The 19806-nt window shown below is 39.0% G+C and overlaps 1 protein-coding gene across 7 annotated transcripts in view; it reads right to left on the bottom strand.

The window, feature by feature from the left end:
* Positions 1 to 19806, bottom strand: part of Btk (tyrosine-protein kinase Btk29A) — a 485585-nt gene that overhangs the window by 208778 nt on the left and 257001 nt on the right. For all 7 annotated transcript variants that reach the window (XR_010859555.2, XM_067143509.2, XM_067143503.2 and 4 more), the window contains one exon: positions 9043 to 9237. Coding sequence is in view for 6 of the 7 variants with exons in the window: in XM_067143509.2 (XP_066999610.1) it covers positions 9043 to 9237 (195 nt within the window). In the remaining variant the exon portion in view is untranslated. The remainder of the gene's footprint in view (positions 1 to 9042; positions 9238 to 19806) is intronic.

Below are 19806 nucleotides of genomic sequence, written 5' to 3'. Positions count from 1 at the left end.
TTTTATCGCTATAATTTAGACACACCATGTTAAGTTGGATGACTCCGAGTGGTTATAATTTGTGAAGATAAAGTCGAAGAAATTATATAATGGCAAAGTTGAGACGAATAATACGGCAATGTTTCAGAATATTTGGTGATTTTCTAAATTTGGTGTCTTTTCGTCGGGAGTAACAGTCCCTATTCAACTATGCACACATCATGAATTGGAATTTATATTCACCAAGCGAGCTGGTCGTGTAGTTAGGGTCGCGCAGCTGTGAATTTGCATTCGGGTGATAGTGGGTTCGAACCCCACTGTCGGCAGCCCTGAAGATGGTTTCCCGTTGTTTCCCCATTTTCACACCATGCAAATGCTGTGGATGTATCCTAATTAAGGCTACGGCCACTTCCTTACCACTCCTAGCCCTTTAGAATACCATCGTCACCGTAAGACCTATCTGTGTTTCTGCGACGTAAAGAAAACTGGAAAAAATCAGAATTTTATACGGAGAAAATAAAGAATTTTTTCACATTTTCGATCCCTGCACAATTTTGTCCTTAAGGGTCACGGGGCAACTGCTGTGGTTCCATCATGAACTCGCGCTCAGAGAGAGCTCTCTAAGGTTAACCCCCACATCACGGGTAGGAATTGGTATCTAGACGGTCAAATTTTATCAGGTCGAAAAAAACTGTCTAAAATCACAACAATTTTTTAGTGGTAATTTACTTCTTCAAATAAAATTGTAATCGTTACATTCTAGTAATTGATAAACATCGCACGGAATCTTAAATGGGGGTTGGGAATAAATGATGAAGATGGTTTGTTCAGTTCAATTCAGCAGATAACTTAACCCGTTCTGGATGACGTACTTTCTTAAATGTTCAGTACTTCCGATGACATCATTCTTATACCAACGTTGCTCTTAAAAATTAATACAAGTATTCCTGCTCGTGGGAGCCTGCATGGCTCAGGCAACAGCTCGCCAGCCCCTCACCGCTGGGTTCCGTAATTCAAATCCCGGTCACTCCATGTGCTGGACAAAGCAGATACGGGACATATTTTTCCCCGGGTACTCCGGTTTTCCCTGTCATTTCTCATTCCAGCAACACTCTCCAGTATCATTTCATTTCATAAGTCATTCATTAATCATTGATTCAGAGGAGTGCTACAGACTTCGGCAGCCGGCACAATTCCCATCCTCGCCGCTAGATGGGGCTTCATACATTCCATTCTCGACCCGGTCGAATGACTGGAACCAGGCTGTGCATTTTCATTCATTCCTTCTCGTGCTCCTATAACACGGCATTTCAGCGATGTTCACGCAAACGATTAACACAAATTTAAATCACAAAAAAAATGCTGGGGCTGTACCTTAAATAAGGCCACGGCCGCTTCCTTCCAACTCCTAGGCCTTTCATATCCCATCGTCGCCATAAGACCTATCTGTGTCGGTGCGACGTAAAGCCCCTAGCAAAAAAAAATCACAGAAATGTCTACAAATTAGTTGTCACTGTGTCATGTAGTACGAGTAAATTAACGATACTTATTTCTCTTGCAGTGTCATATGTAGTATGCTCGTGGTAAGCGGTGCAAGGGGTAAGCATGGCCGCTGCGCATGCGTCAATCTCAAGTCTCAAGGCCTGACAATAAACATCGGTTCCGTCCGCGGTGATTCTTGTGAACTAAGGTGCTGCTGTGAAGTCTGAAACTGTAGTGCAATTGTGCTTCAGTTACACAATTTACTGTAATTACTGCATAATGAAAAGTTTACTAATTAACATGCATCTGTGTCAGAGAGCTCGCACTATCACGCCTAATGTTTGCAGTTTATTGTAATATCTGCTACTCGTGCCGTACCTACAAGTTGCCGCGACTTCCCGTCAGACGCAGATAGTAGCGCGACTTCTCGTGATGCAGACAGTAGCGCGACTTCTTGACAGACGCAGACAGTAACGTGACTTCTCGTGACGCAGACAGTAGCGCGACTTCTTGACAGACGCAGACAGTAGCGTGACTTCTCGTGACGCAGATCGTAGCGCGAATTTCCGTCAGACGGAGATAGTAGCGCGAATTCTCGTCAGACGCAGATAGTATGTAGGCCTACCTGTAGTACATTTTCACCAGAACTTCCAATATCTGATTCGAGGCTTAGCGATGAGAATCTTAAGAAACACTTCATTTATTTGCAAAGTAAACGTCAAATTATGGAAACGCTAAAGGTCATTAATTAAAATAAATTTTATGGAAAACGATAATTTCGAACGTTTCAAGGTACGAGTATCAAGTTTAGTCTCATCTAGTGATGATAGCCTTTTAATGTCTTTACGCTGAAGAAAATCCCACACAAAATGTTGTATTATGGGAAAAACCCACAGTTCTAGCCTTTCAGGCAAGCAACTAAAAACTGAAAACATCGTAGGGATATGAGCTACGAATTTTAGGTGAATAGAATACAGTATCATAAAGTATGAGAATATGTTCTTATTTATTCCTGAAAATTACATTCCTTTTCTTAATCATCGTTGTCCGGCCGATGAGATCGGAAGTTTGCCTTTTTCTACCACTACGAGCGCTAATGTGAGTTACTGCATTATTTCACTTAAGCACCACTACGAGCGCTAATACGACTCAATGCAGACTTTCACTTAAGCCCTTATATCTACATTTGGTGTGGACACAAAAGGAAACGTCTCAGGGCATCTAACCAAGACACACATTACAGAAAGAATTATGTAAATAAGTTAATTTGGCTAGGATTTGAATAAAAAAGAAAACGAGTAAGGAAAGAAGAGATTTTAGGCTGTTTTTCCGGAAACTGCATTATTTAGGCCGAAAGTGATTTTAGAATTTTTTTTTGTTCGTTTGATAGAGCTATCCAAGACTCACAATCTGAAACATTTTCGGGCCCTTTAGCCCGTCAACTTTCGGCACAATTAAGGAAATAGCTTAGTTTTACATTTTGCACAGTACGGGGGACCCTACTTTGTCTACTAAATGAGTGTTTTCAACATTAGGAAAGTCAGTGATTTCCTGAAGACTAGTGTTATGAAAAGTAATTGTAATTTTACTGATTATTAGTTGAAAAAGTAATTGTAATTGTAATTTTACTGATTATTAGTTGAAAAAGTAATTGTAATTGTAATTTTACTGATTATTAGTTGAAAAAGTAATTGTAATTGTAATTGTAATTTTACTGATTATTAGTTGAAAAAGTAATTTGTAATTGTAATTTTACTGATTATTAGTTGAAAAAGTAATTGTAATTGTAATTTTACTGATTATTAGTTGAAAAAGTAATTGTAATTGTAATTGTAATTTTACTGATTATTAGTTGAAAAAGTAATTTGTAATTGTAATTTTACTGATTATTAGTTGAAAAAGTAATTGTAATTGTAATTTTACTGATTATTAGTTGAAAAAGTAATTGTAATTGTAATTTTACTGATTATTAGTTGAAAAAGTAATTGTAATTGTAATTTTACTGATTATTAGTTGAAAAAGTAATTTGTAATTGTAATTTTACTGATTATTAGTTGAAAAAGTAATTTGTAATTGTAATTTTACTGATTATTAGTTGAAAAAGTAATTTGTAATTGTAATTTTACTGATTATTAGTTGAAAAAGTAATTGTAATTGTAATTTTACTGATTATTAGTTGAAAAAGTAATTGTAATTGTAATTTTACTGATTATTAGTTGAAAAAGTAATTTGTAATTGTAATTTTACTGATTATTAGTTGAAAAAGTAATTTGTAATTGTAATTTTACTGATTATTAGTTGAAAAAGTAATTTGTAATTGTAATTTTACTGATTATTAGTTGAAAAAGTAATTTGTAATTGTAATTTTACTGATTATTAGTTGAAAAAGTAATTGTAATTGTAATTTTACTGATTATTAGTTGAAAAAGTAATTTGTAATTGTAATTTTACTGATTATTAGTTGAAAAAGTAATTGTAATTGTAATTTTACTGATTATTAGTTGAAAAAGTAATTGTAATTGTAATTTTACTGATTATTAGTTGAAAAAGTAATTGTAATTGTAATTTTACTGATTATTAGTTGAAAAAGTAATTTGTAATTGTAATTTTACTGATTATTAGTTGAAAAAGTAATTTGTAATTGTAATTTTACTGATTATTAGTTGAAAAAGTAATTTGTAATTGTAATTTTACTGATTATTAGTTGAAAAAGTAATTGTAATTGTAATTTTACTGATTATTAGTTGAAAAAGTAATTTGTAATTGTAATTTTACTGATTATTAGTTGAAAAAGTAATTGTAATTGTAATTTTACTGATTATTAGTTGAAAAAGTAATTTGTAATTGTAATCTAGTAAAATATTTTCTAAGCAGCTGTAATTCAGCCCGATTACTTTTTTCTTGTACTCTTCCCATGACTGATTATTAGGCCATATGTATGTGTGTGTATCTGATCTGTGACTGTGAAAGCCTTAATAAGCAAAACTGTCTTTGTGAATAATTAAAATTGTTGACACACACCATTTTTATTAAATGTTTTACTCCGCAACGCATTTCAGAGACTCCAATGTCAGATAGTGAAAAGGTGGCATTTAATTATTGTTACTCTATTTAATTAAATGCCACCATTTCACCACTTTAATATGGGCTAGCCTCTGAAACGCGCTGTGGAGTAAAACATTTAATAAACATTGTGATTGGTAACACGTTTTAATCATTCCTTAAAAAAAATTTACAGACACGGATAAGGCCTGTTCAATCTGAAATCTTCGCAGTCTTTTTTGCATGTTGTAGAGACGAGGACCATTCTACAATGCGATTGTACATGAGGAGAAGGCTTTGAAATCTTGTTCTGAAGAAAAATGCTGAGAATTCCTTGGACAGCTCATCCCACGAACATCTCGATTCTGAACCAACTTCAGATAAAAGTTTGTATGTCACGTGGACTCTCTCATCGCATCGTACAGTATTTTGGACATGTAACGCACAGAGAACGTAGCTTTCAAAAGTTGATTGTTGAGGGTAGTGATGCAAATTCCAGTGCCTCTGTTGGCACTGGTGTGCACCGTGCCAAAACACCAGTGCCACGATGGCTACTAATTCATTGGACTCGTATAAAAACGTTTATGCTTCATGTATTGACAAAAAAGGAACTACACATAGATATACCGTAATTTATATTAATATTTACATGAAAAATACTACAAAATAACCTTCAAATAAGTTTCTGATTCACATTCAACAACAGTATTTTTTCACTTCATTCGCTGGCAGTCTGTTTCGTCTCTTGTTCAAAATGTACATGCAAAATACTACAAAATAACCCTCAAATAAATTTTCCATTCACATTCAAGAACAGCATTTTTTTCACTTCATTCGCTGACAGTCTGTTAGTGAAAATTTGACCAGCTTTCGAAAACACACCTTCGGCAGGCGCGGATGTTGCTACAACACACAACTTCCGGACAGCTAAATAATAAAGGTTGGGATACTGAAGCTTTCTTCCCAATCAGCATTTTAGCGGATCTGCCTGCCTAGCTATTAAGGGGTCTTCCAGGTACGACGAAGCATATGCCGTTTTGAACACGTTATCATCGATCTGAACGATACACAAGATTTACAAATATCTCACACTGCTATGTATTGGTTTTTATCATCTGGACTGAAATAGCTCCACAAAGGACTAGATTTTCGTCTGTCTGCCATTGACACGGAATTCAAGACAATCCGTAATATAACGAAAGAGAACAAAGCATAATGTGGCACAGTCCTGCAGCACTTGGTAGGACGGGACGACCAGTAGGTACCTATTGTAGAAGCGATCTGTCCTGGCACTGGCACTGCCATTGACACCGGCACGGATCTGAGAAAGCCGTGCCGTTGGCAGGAGGCAGTCACGTGGCCACACACAATAGCGCTTCGTTCGGCAAGAGTGCCAGCCGCCAGTGTCCGCCATAGTGTTCGATTTACTCATGGAAAAGCGGACTTGATCGAGGTGTGTTCTTGTCCTTACTAACGGTATAAATAATGTCAATATTCACGTCACAAATCGTTTTATTATTGTAAACGTTTCACAAACTTATTTTTATGGCAGTGCCACTGGCACTGGTTCATTTTCAATCGTGCCTACCGTGCCTACCGTGCCGTCTCTGGCACCGGTGTCAAAGCACGGTGCCAGTGCCTTCCTTACATCAGTAGTTGAGGGCAAGGCCCAAGGGACCAGACTACGAGGAGGAGTAGTACCAATACGATGGATCAGCATGGTGTATGGTCCCTGAGCCTATAGTCGTAATATACAAAGATGAGTGATGACAGTTTACTGCCTGTCTGGGTGGGGAGAAGGGAGTAGGGGATATGGTTGCTGTGGAAACGAGGGCTGAACCACTGCGGTTGCCATGGAGATAAACTTGCTGGAGGCTCGTGTTGTTCGGAGTCGCCAAGCTTCTCACTTAACAGAACAGTCTGAGCAAACAAGTGAGCCGGAAGCGAAAGGAAGGAGAAAGGAATGCACTAATGTGGCAACACCGTGCAATGCTCTTCCCTCCAGCTCTGTTTTTTTAATATTACGGGTATAGAGATTTCTCTCCAAGTAACAACAATGAAGGCTTTGGATAAAGAAGAGTAGCTTACAATGGTTTCTCTGCTAACTTGCTGAATTAAGATAATCGCGACGTCTCAGCCGTGAGGAAAAACGAATGAGATGGGCGACATAGGGCAAATTTGCCGAAGCCAGGTTGGTGTATTTGAGCACTGTCAAATGTCTGCAGGACTGAAATGGGGTCGAACCGGACAACTTCCTGAGAGGAGACGACAAGGGTTGGAGATTTTCTTCTACAGCCTTCCTTTAACATGAGCTGATAATCTTACTGTTTTTGCCGTTCTAAGGAAAGAACAATCACCACGACAAGTTTCACGTCCCGTCTGTATTCATCACCTGTAATGTGTGTCGTAAGCATATGACAAGAGCATGCAATGAAAATCCCACACAGAGCCATAAAGACAGCGCTCCACCCAAGAAAATACACCTTGCTGTGGGCGAACAGCTGAGTAATGTTATAAGGAGCGAGCACCAGCTTCAACGAATTTAGAATAAGCTTATCTCCTTCATGTCAAATATTGCTGTACGAAAACACAATAAAAGTGAGCCATCCATTTAGTAGCTCTTCACCCGGCTGGCCAGGTTGAAAATTCATATCCTGGTCGGTTGTACACCAGCGATTATTCATGAAAAGATCCCGTATTTTTATGCAGTAATACGTTAGAATGCAAAACTAATATTTGGTTATTATGAAGTGTCGACTACGCCGCTTTTCCGTAATGTAGTGAGAGTAACTTAAATTCTAGGGGTTCTGATGGGCCGAACCCCTAATGTTTATGCAAAACTCATAGCATAACTGTTGTACCGGCAAGAATGTACTTGCTACTCCCTCTAGTAAGTTTGTATTCTAACTTAATACTGCCTTAAAATCCGGCCTATATGCATTAGGCAAAAACGCCTCAACAAATATTAGAGGCATTTTACTACTACTACTAGATGTTTTCATTCTTCCCCTGAAGGGGGGCGCGGGGCTCGTAGACGGTGACGGCGTCACTCAGGCTAGGAGATTTATACCCGAGAAGAAGATGTGCGGCGAAGGTAGAGGATTGGCGGCCGTGGCCTTTTACTAGGAACTGTACTGGCATTCGCCTTAGTGCAGGAGAATGGAAAACCACGGAAAACCATTCTCAGGCCACCCGATGGTGGGGACCAGCCCCTCTCCATCTCCCGAACGCAGACGCGTAGAGCCACGGTAGAGCTGTGGCCACTCCTCCTCTGCTCAGTTGGTCGGTTGGAATACAGAGCAGTCGTGCCACGGATCATCCGGAACCACTCTGAATCCGCCGACCCTTCACGTATTTCAGTTTTATTCTACTTGTTTTGTTTAGATTGTCATCAATATAGTAGTCGTTTTTATTTTAAATTCCACCCCCTGTGGGTGGGGGACGCCGACGAAGAATACACCCACGGTATCCCCTGCCTGTCGTAAGAGGCGACTAAAAGGGATGATTGTCTTGGAACCATGAAACTACTTGTGATTAGTACCACCAAGCGGAGAGCATCATGGGTCGCTTTTACTTGCGCGTAGTGCCTCTATATTAGGTACCAAATAGGTCTGTGATTATTAGCACACAGGAGCACCGTGTGGTCAGCTTTTCCAGTACCTGTGATTAGTACCACCATATGAGCAGGACCATGGGATGATAGCTACCATGGTTCTGCCTTGCCTGTGATTAGTACTCACTATATGAGGAACACCACGGGATAGGGGAAGGTCCCTGTGGTTAGTACTCTTCTGTGATGAACACCATAGGTTTGCGTTGCCTGTGAATGGCGCCGCAAAGTGAGAAAAACATAGGTCTGTATTATATGTCGAATTTCATAACCTCCGAGTAGTACAATAATGTGTGGAATGCCGCAAGTCTCTGCTACTTTTGATTAGTACCGCAACAGGACAAATACCATGGTTCTACTTTCCTAACGATCAGTATCGTTATGAGGGGCCGATAACTTGGATTTTGGACCCCCTTTAGACTGCAAGCATCATCGTAACAGTGTTATGCTATAGCAGCATTCCCTTGGTCAGTAATACTATTCTTTTACGTCAGTTTGTGTGAATATAAGGCATTGCGGGTCGCATCCACTGATTGTTTTAAATTCATGTCCATCCATTCATTCTTCGTTCTCACACTTTGAATTCTCGTCAGTTGATAATTTTAGACTTTTAATTTGCCATTCCCTTTCGTCTCATTTCGTACCACTAGGGGCCGATGACCTCGATGTTAGGCCCCTTTTAATCAACAATCATCATCATCATCATCATCATCAACAACATCATCATTTTAAATTCCATTGCATCTTACTGATTTCTCGCACCTCTCGTAACTGTTGCAATTTTATCACATTTAGACTTATATGCACCTGTCCAGTGTATACAGCCTATTAAATTGGGACCTTTCATGTATAAACTGAATTGAACGAATACGACGACAGTTCAAGGCTCACGAAGATACACAAACTATATAATGTTAATATGGACGTACCGAGTCGCGAGGAGTGTGTGCCGTTCCCTAGGGATTCAGTTGATGCGTGGTGGCTGATTGCGGCGGGGTTGGCCCAGGCGGTGGTGGTATCGCACCCCTCAGCAGAGCGGATACTCACTCGACAGCAGGACCACCGCTTACCACCCCAAAGGCCAGGATGGAACCGCTCGCTCAGCCGGGAGTTGTCCGAACACACTGCAACAAAAACAAATAACGATAATATCCAAGAAAATGTTCACAGCGGAGATCTCAGAACGATTTGAGATCAAGACTGGAGGAGGGCAAGGAGATAGGCCCTTCCCAGCCATGTTAATCTGCACCCTGAAAAACTGCAAGAACATCGAAAATAAATTCGCAATCGTACATTTTCTCCGGTACACGGAAAAAACATAGAATCATGGATATGTTTTTAGCCTTAAAAGAGAAAGCGAGTACAGATTCTTTGGTGGTTCCCCTCTTAGTAGCCTCACAGGGGGTACAGATAATGCATCCTCTGATTCCACCCACAGGGGAGTTACGATAAATTGAAAGACAATTTAGTATATCCTGAAAAGAATGGCGAGACTCATTCATGAAATTTAAGAAAATGAAATACATTCTAGACCTCGTATAAAATAATAATAATAATAATAATAATAATAATAATAATAATAATACCCAGCAAGACAGGTTTGAGAAACTCCGTAGAAAAAACAAAATTTATAAATATCAAGAACGCTCCAAAATTTTTGGCAACAGATATTGGTCCAGTGGAAAGAGTAACGAAATTCAAATATCTGGGAGAATTAATTCAAGAAAATGGTTTAGACAAATCTGGGGTAGAAGAAAGGGTACACAAGATGGAAAGAGCATATATCACAAGTAATTTTTATAACAAAAAGTGTTTGTCTAAAAATCTTAAAAGTAAGGCACTACACCACAGGCAAGTGAATGCCTGGCACCAAACTACAGATAAACTTGAGGTACTAGAAAGCAGAATCATGAGAACAATCTTAGGCCCTGTGAAAACAACAGAAGTATGCAAATTAAGATCTAATGATGAAATATACAGGAACATAGTATACCGGTAAAAGAGCCCGACTCTCAGATTAAATGTTAAAGTAGCATGACTATAGTTCTCAGGGCGAAACACTGGATTAATTGTAGCTAGGGCTCGGTACAGGAGGTAGGTCCTATCTACAGAAAAACTTTGACTCTGATTGCACAAGAGTTTATTCAAATAAGTCATGAATTGGCACATCACCTCTAAGTAGAAATGGATTGTCTTCCTCGTATTCCAATAGTATGGCTCGGGTTCTCCGGCTCACCAAGCTAAGCTGGTTGAAGCACGTTCCAGAAGACTCCAGGGATTCCAGGGACTGCAGATACTCCAGACAGAGGCAGCTGGACTGTCTGGATTGACGGCAAGTAGAGATGTCTCGAACTCTGAGGCCCGGGTCGAACCCCGGTGATCCAGGCGATGAGGCAATGAGACTGAGAGGATTGATGTTCCCAAGGTCACTAGTAGCACTGAGTCCATGAAAACCTTGGATGATTAACTTATAAGCAGAGTTCTTGATAATTGTACATCAAGACTTCCAACACTCCTAAAACGATATGAGTGGTATTAATAATTTTAGAGTTCATCACTAGGAAAATCCCCTTCCCTGAATAACTTTTGGCAACGAAAAATACAAGTCCCTTCTTGTGAAATTATAGTTAAACTCAATGTTCATTACTGGCGAAGGTGCAAGTCTTTGCCTAAACTCGAATGAAAACACAAGTCCATTCACTTGGAAGTTTGAGTATATTTAAAGTTAATCACTGGTAAAATTCATAAAGTCTTTGAGTGACCACTGACGGAAACACAAGTCCTTCCACATAAATAAATTCACTGACGAAATTTATAAGTCTTTTAAACCAACACTGGCAAATGTACAAGTCTTTGAGTAAATGCAAGTGAAATCCTAACTTTGTTTAGAGCCGTTGGAAAGTTAAAGTTCATCACTAGCAATGTTAATTAATCGCTGTCTATTAGAAGGATGAGATCCTCAACAGTCGCAAATATTCCACGTAAATAATACAAGTCCATTTCACGAACACTTAGAAAAATTCCAATCTCGAATACTCGTAAATAATACAAGTCCATTCAATGATCACGCAGAAAAGTTCTGGTCTCGAACACATGTAAATAATACAAGTCCATTTAGTGAACATTTAGAAAAATTCCAGCTTCGAAGACACGTAAATAATACAAGTCCAAACACTTAGAAAAGTTTCAGTCTCGAAGGCACGTAAATAATACAAGTCCATTTAATTAACACTTGTAAATATTCTAAGTTCATTTACGAAGACTTAGAAAATTTTCTACAACACTCGAAGTCTTATGAGTCCACTTATAGTACTTGGAAGAATCGTCTTCCCACACTTGTATAATGACAGAGTTCCACGATGATAGTAGCAGCAAGAGTGTCCCCGCTGACTACTCAGCTGAGACTGTGTGAATAGGCTACAGTAGGTCCTCCTTTTATTCAATCCGGGATGTCTACGTCATAATACGGTTTGATTGAATATCTCCCGAATCCCTCGATGGATTTGCTTGAAACTCGAGCATTGGGACGTTTAGGTGATCCCAAACAAGATGACATGTCGCTCGATTCGTTAGCATCATTATTATAGAAATTTCAAAATTTTCTCCATCGAACTCTCTAGAACAAGTGACGTGGAATCCAGAAAATACCAGTCAAGGCTGGTAACACGTGTTGAGACGAGCGGGCGGTCTAGCTAGCCCCTGTGGCTACGTCACAGCTCACAGTCGTCATACACTCGCTAGCTGGTCCTCGCTGCTGGTAAACAAACCAGGCGCGCTCGGAACATTACGCGTGGTAAATAAACGTAACTTATGCTAAAAAAATACTTATGTACAGGTCGTAACCGGTACAATAGAAAACATAACAAAAACCATAAGGAAAAGGAAATTGCAATTTTTTGGACATATTTACAGAATGGTTGATTCCAGATTAACAAAAAGGATTTTCAAGTACCTTTGGGACAAAAATGCAACAACTAGCTGGATTCAAGAAGTAAATAAAGATTTAGAAAGAAATACCATAAGAGAAGAAGAAACTATGGACAGAGAGATTTTTAGAAAGAGCCAGGATCGAACTTGCCAAGATGGGATCAGAAGGTGAGAGCGTGAACCGTCTCAGCCACTCGCCCAACCCAAATACTGTAGGGCATCGCGACTTACATCAACCGATTATTTTCAATTCGTAATCATTTTTAAATTCCAGTCTATGGGTCATTTTTAATTATAGTTGCCTGTCGTTTCAACTTCTATCGTTAGGGACCGATAACCTACATGTTGGGGCCCTTTAAACATTATTATTATTATTATTATTATTATTATTATTATTATTATTATTATTATTATTATTATTATTATTAGTCTTTCCGATGAGGCCTGCTATGGACGACGTGCCAATTTCAATTCAATTCTTCATAGTTTGTTGTTTTCTCTTTTGTTCCTTCCAATATTCTTTCATCCTTTCACTATGCTGTTTCTTTCTGTCGTTGGACCACTTCGCACCAGGTTTTTTGTTCAATCTTCATTGGAATCCTTTCATATTTTTCAGCCCTGTTTCTGTAATTTGCTGGGAAGTAAACGAACTCCAGCGGGACAAAATTCCGGCACCTCGGCGTCTCCGAAAACTGTCAAAATTAGTTAGTAATATTATTACTACTACTATTATTTAAAAATGATTACAAATTTAAAATAATCTGTTGATGTAAGTCGCGATGCCCTACAGTATTTGGGTGGGGCGAGTGGCTTAGACGGTTGAGGCTCTCACCTTCTGATCCCATCTTGGCAAGTTCGATCCTAGCTCAGTCCAGTGGTATTTGAAGGTGCTCAAATACATCATCCCTGTTTCTTTAATTTGCTGGCACGTAAACGAACTCCTGCGGGACAAAATTTCGGCACCTCGGCGTCTCCGAAAACTGTCAAAAGTAGTTAGTAGTATTATCATTAAGACTCATTCATGAATTGTGAGGAAATGAAAAGTATTTTAGACCTCGTAAATATAATAATATGATGTTGATAATGATGCTTGTTGTTTAAAGGGGCCTAACATCTAGGTCATCGGTCCCTAATAGTACGAGGTGAAACGACATGGAATTATAATTAAAAATTACCCAGTGACTAGAATTTTAAAATGAGATGAAAAATGATCAGGAATCAGTGGATGTAATTCGCAATGCTTTATTCCTTTATAAAATGATTTACGACCCACTAACTATTTTGCAAGGTTTTCTGAGACGCCGAGGTGCCGGAATTTAGTCCCGCGGGATTTCTTTTATGTGCCATTAAATCTACCAACACGAGGTTGTCGTATTTGAGCACCTTCAAACACCACCGGACTGAACCAGGATCGAACCTGTCATGTTGGAGTCAGAAGGCCAGCGCCTCAACCGTCTGACACACGGCTAAAATTAGATTAAAATGTAATAAAACTAAATAAAGCATTGCATTAAAGTGAAATAATACATTTCATTCAAATTAAAAGTATTTTTTTAATACACACAAGATATATAAAGACTGAGTTCAAAGAAAAAAGCCAACAATTAATTTACAAATTTTAAAAAGAACCTTGATGTTTGAGCACGATAAAACAGGCCACTGTCCCTCATAAAACGGATGCCGAGGTATGCTGACTCCTCGTCATCTGTAGAATGAGGGAGTTCGTAAGTTCTAGACTACGGCGCAGATCGGCGAGGTCCACGCACTCCGCAAGGATGTGTACCACGGTAAGAATGCCGCCGCAAGTACACACCCTTCAGTAATTAGCAGTGCGTTGCTATACCGTGGCCGATCCGAAGACGACATTACACTACAGCTTCTCTCCAAGATAATAATAAACAGAGATAGGACGGATAGAAAGCCTCCGTGGCTCAGACGGCAGCGCGTCGGCCTCTCACCGTACTCCGGTTTTCCCTGTCATCTTTCATTCCAGCAACACTCTCCATTCTCATTTCATAACATCTATCAGTCATTAATAAATCACCTTGGGAGTGGCGACCCCATTGTAATAATAGCATATATATGGTTCATTCATTTCATCCCTGAACCGGTCAAAGACTGGAAAACAGGTTGTAGGTTTTCATTTTCAGGACGGATAGAAAGGATCAAGAAGTTCAAGTACCTTGGTGAGACCATACAAGAGAATGGACTAGAAAAAGCTGCAGTGCAAGATCGGATATTAAAAATGGAGAGAGCATACTGCTTGACAAAAACCATCTACAATAAGAAGTGCTTATCCTGGAATTCCAAATTAGAACATTACAACACCGTGGTTAAAACAGAATGCCTGTATGTCAGTGAATACCTGTCCATGAACTACGAGCTGGAGAAGCTAGAGGTCCTGGAAAGAAGAATCCTCAGAAAAATTATGGGAGCTGTCCAAACTGAAAGCGGATGGAAACTTCGGAGCAACAAAGAAGTTTACCAGAAGGTGGAAAGAATTTCAGAGACCATGAAGAAAAGGAGACTGGCGTTTCTCGGACATCTGTACAGAATGAACGCAAACAGACTTACCATGATTACTTCTGTAGGAAAAAGGCCAATACAGCATCGATTAAGGAAACGAAGAATGATATGGAAAAATTAAGCATCTCGGAAGTCCAGCTGTTAGAAAGGAATACGTTTAGCAACATAGTGAAGAATTTGGAAGGGGTTCAAACCGCAGGAAAAACTAAGAAAACCGGAAGAGCCTGGACAGATGAACAACGGAAGCAGGCCAGCGAACGCATGAAGGAGTATTGGACACACAGAAAACTCCGCACGAAGAGAAAGAAAATAAGTTGGAGCGTGATCCTTAGCGGTCCATTCGCTTGTAAAAAAAATAATTTATAGAGGTAGCTTGCCTGTCTCTTATTCCAAAGCCCGGTGTTCGTTTCCTACGAGTTCCAGGATTTTAATTAATTGTGGACTGAGGAGTAGAATAGGGTTTATTTGATACGAGATTTTCTGAAGCTTTTAGAAACAAAAAGAAAGCACACAGTGAGAAAATTTACGCTACTGACCTAGTATACAGCACATAGACGAACACTTGTTGCCATGGCTACAGTGCTGTCAGAAAAATGATGGAGCTAATTCCAGGTTGACACCCAGCGCGAAAAAAAAACAAACAAAAAAACCCCCTCCATGTTAACATGATTAGAGAATGAAAGATAAAGAAGCTTTCAGTGTTGGTCGAGGGAAGGAGGGCGTAAGAGTAGTTTGCTTGGCTTACGCAAACACAAACACCAACGACCTACCTATAGCGAGGAAAAGTTTAGAAGAACTCCAAGAGATAGCAAAAAAGGCTGGGCTACAAGTCTCGTATGAGAAGAGACAGTTCATGACCAGCGTTAAAGACGTCCTGAACAGCTTGGAAGGAAGATCAAGACAGTAAAGATCTTTAAGTACTGGGAGAAAGAATACAAGAGAACGAGTCGGAAAACTATACAATACAAGAGCAGGTGAGAAGAACAGTACTAACCTATCAATTGACGAAAGACATATAGAACAAGAAGATGGCTATCCTATCGGGTTAAAGTAAGACACTTAGACACTGCCACGAAACCTGAAAGTTTGTACACAGGAAAAACACTGGATATGATTGGAAAGGAAGTGCTGGAAGGTGTCAGAAAAAGAGAAAGATGGATACTCAGGAAATTTAGGTGAAAAATGGAGGACGGATACCAAGTCCTAACAAAGAATTGTGGCAGAAGACCGGAGTCGTTGAAGTGATGAGCAAGAGAAGATTGCAGTTCTATGGACACTCAGTGAGAATACACAGTAACCGGCTGACGAAATCTTTGAGTACTTCAGACAACGGATCAAAATAGTTTCGAAAAGTGAGAATTAACTAAGTCAAGATTGAGGAAATAGAAGAAAAGATAAGGAGAGATACAGCAGATTAAGATAACAAAACGCGTTGAGTCATTTACAGGCGACGGGGTAGGAACCAGTAAAGGATAAAAGATCCTACACAGAAGAACATAGGAAAGTAGTAGGAGAAAGAGTGAAAGTGACAGAAAGTAAAGGAAAAGAGGGCGAAATATTTCTCAAGCTTGGTGCAGAGATAGTCTGAAAGAAATCAAAAGATTACCGCGTTCAGAACATCTCTACGGCGCACCAGCGTTGACCGCTGGTCAGTAAAACACCGTCAGCTAGCCATTTGACCAAGGTTAATAAGTCTCTGTGTTACATAGGAAAGCACTCGTAAAGATACAAACATAACAGAGCTATGCAAGTTCTCTTGATAATCGCTGATGAGTGACGTTTCCAACTGTGTCTCAATTTGTTCGACGAGTCTGTTTAAGTTTATATTTATAACCGCATTATTATTAAAGACTGTATTAAGAATAAATTCATTTTTTTCAAGTTCGAAGTGGATATTATTCTAGTATTGGTCGGCTCTTACTCATCCATCCCACCTCCTCTTGAAGAAAACCTTATGTAGCGAGGAGACAACTAATGCACATTAGCGATGTCCCCAAATACTATGTTGAATGCGCCAGTAATTCAGTCTGTTCATGGGTGAGAGGGAGGTTATTACGATCGGTAGAAAATCCATCATCTGCCATTTCTTTGGTCTTACAACAACTATAGTTTCTTTAGATAGACAAAATCTCTTTTCGAACTTCCTGTCACCGTAATCTTCAAACGGATTTCCCCTTCACACAATTACTCCAATACGATTTCGGTCACGGTCCAGATAGAAGATGTCATCTTCGATGCCGTCCAAAACATCGAAACGCGTCGCCATTTTAATACGTTTCTACATTTAACCCACATCATCTCGGAAAAAAAAAAAAGACGTCAATGGAAATATTACCGCGATCATTTCCCTCGTTCATCTTTGATCGTGGTCAAATGCGAACTTGATCGCGGTAAACGTTTGATCAAGAATGGTGCGCTCGGTCATCAGTGTCTAACGGAAATCATTACAATGATGACTTCCAAGATGAGTATTCTAACAACCTGGGAACTGGGATCAGGCAAGCAGCCCTTTTGAACACAAATGATCTGAAACATGCTTCTCCAACACGAGGCTTGGGAAAGAAATCCCAATCGATCTACTGAACTCCCAGGCGGACGCTACTTAAACGAGTTCGCATCTGTCAGAAGACCAACGACGTTTCGACATCTCAAGGGATAGTTCAGGTGGAAGCAGCGGAGATAGGCGGAATAAATCATTACTGTGTCAACGTTCAAGATGACAAAGGAAGATGCTACATCTGTGAGAACACTTCGTTCTTTGCAAACAATGTCTGAGACTCGGAAACATATGCTTCCATTCGAGGAACTGATAAATCAAAAGCGATACATGTTATGAGATATCAAGACCATTTGGAGGAATGTTAAATTGTTAATTGAGAAAGGAACACATAATTCGTTTTCTGAGGGAATTTTGCTTTAACAAAGAGGGTTTTCTGCTTAAAGTGGCAGTTAATCTACTGGCAGCAGTCTCTGAAGCTGGAGCACTCTTAAATGCCAACCAATCCTTCCTGGCCTTTTCGGGCGACTACTGTAATGACCTTCGCTTTGGGGGGGGGGGGGTCACGCTTCCGAAGTATCCGATGGACCTCTGTAACATAACTCTGATTTTTGTCATGAGGACAACTAAAGAATTTACGCCTGTTAAAGCCATCAATCATCTATTCAAAAACTTGGTCTGTGGCGAGTTAGAATATGCTTCAGTTATTTGGCATCCTCATTACAAATCACTGGAAGGGAGCCTAGAAAAAGGTCAAAAATGCTTTCTAAGGTACTTATAAATATAACAATATGCAGTCGAACCCCGATACCTCGAACCCCTCTTACTCGATTTTTCAGTATCTCCAAGTAACTTAAATTTCTCGGCCGTTTTGTCCTATTCTTCACGGGTATTTATTTCTCTGTTACTCGAAATTCGGTTACGGGAATGTCTCCATTTCTCGAAGCAAACATTTCCTCCCTTAAAGCAAAAAATACTCTGTAACTCGAACTTTGTGCAACATTAACTGTACAGTACGGAATTTCTGGTTTGTCAGGAACAGTTAACAAGTAACGTGATGCTGGGAGCTAATATGACGGGAACCGAGAAACTAAAACTTCTAGTGATCGGAAAATCGGCGAAACCTCACCGTTTCTCGGGTGTTAATTAATTACCGGTCACGTACGAAAGCAACCGCTGAAGTCGCGGATGAGAAGCTACATTTACGAATCTCGGCAGCGTGCTATTGACGAGAAGTTTCAATGTTAAGGGAGGAAAGGTTAACAATAACAAACAGAAGAGACTAACGGATTTTTCTCCAAAGGTGTTAACCGAGGTATGTTTCTTGTTTCACAACTGTATGTACTGCATCCTGTCTTCTAAAAAGTTACTATAATAAGGGTTATAATTAAAGTGATGCCGTAAAATGGTTTGTCTGTATATTTGTAAATACTGTTAAGAAACATGTATTCAATATAAGCTATACATGCTCAAAAACGGTATTCTGTATATCTCGAAATTTCGATACCTCGAAATAAAATTTAGCTCCCGAGGTGATTCGAGATATCGAGGTTCCACTGTATCTGGACTTATAGCAAATAAATCATTTAGTCAACTACTCGACGATTTCAACTACGCGTACGTTAGCTTGGCAGTGTTTCTGTGTTTCTGTACAAAGCAGTTTATAGAATGTTGGATCTGTTAGTTTGCAAAGTTAAAAAAAATCCAGCATATAAACATTCACCGTTAGTAAGAATGTGTCTGATGTACATTAAACTCATCGAAATCAACAACAGTTTAGACTTCAGCTTTGCATTATAGACTAATATTAAGGTTTTAAGAGATGTCTTGTCAAGTACAAAATATAATCTGTAACTGTGTCTGTAAGTGTGAAAATGTCTAGTACTTAGGTTATATCTGAGCTATATTTTAGCTTAAGTACAGTATGTTCAATTAAGTAACATGGAACTATGTATTTAACATCACTGTTTGTTTTTATAATTTACTGCATTTCCCTAAAATATTTTCTAAAACCTTTCGGTTTTTGTTTGTATTATAGTATGTTTTTTGTTTCTTTCTTTTGTTAAATCTGTAATAATTTAACAGAATGCAATATACGCCTTCTACAATTAGAGCTTATAAATAAATAAATAAATAAATAAATAAATAAATAAATAAATAAATAAATAAATAAATAAATAAATAAATAAATAAATAAATAAATAAATAAATAAATAAATAAATATGCCGGAGAAGTTTGATTTCATTATGATAACGCCCTTAATATTCTTTTCGGCCATTCCATTTCTGTTCGACTTCTATTCACAAGTGTTAAATTTTGGTTATTAACCTAATGTTGTTTTCCCGATATTCTATTTTTTATTTGTCTCTCTATTGCCTGTTTATCAACTACACCATATGGTATAAAATTATTGTTAAAACTGCATGTACCAAAATAAAACATTACAATAAACAATACCCTCTACCTAATCTTTGGTTTCAGAGATTATAGGAGATTGGTATTATGTTGTTATGCCCTTTTCTCATTTAGTTGGGGTCGGAATTTCGTGTGTTTTTTTTTGCTAGTGGCTTTACGTCGCACCGACACAGACTGGTCTTATAGGGACGATGGGATAGGAAAGGCCTAGGAGTTGGAAAGAAGCGGCCGTGGCCTTAATTAAGGTACAGCCCCAGGATTTGCCTGGTGTGAAAATCGGAAACCACGGAAAACCATCTTCAGGGCTGCCGACAGTGGGATTCGAAC

This window comes from Anabrus simplex, chromosome 3 (genome assembly GCF_040414725.1).
Source record: "Anabrus simplex isolate iqAnaSimp1 chromosome 3, ASM4041472v1, whole genome shotgun sequence".
NCBI lineage: Eukaryota > Metazoa > Arthropoda > Insecta > Orthoptera > Tettigoniidae > Anabrus > Anabrus simplex.
Note: the sequence above shows the minus strand (reverse complement) of the source record. Positions and strands in the feature narration are given on the sequence as shown.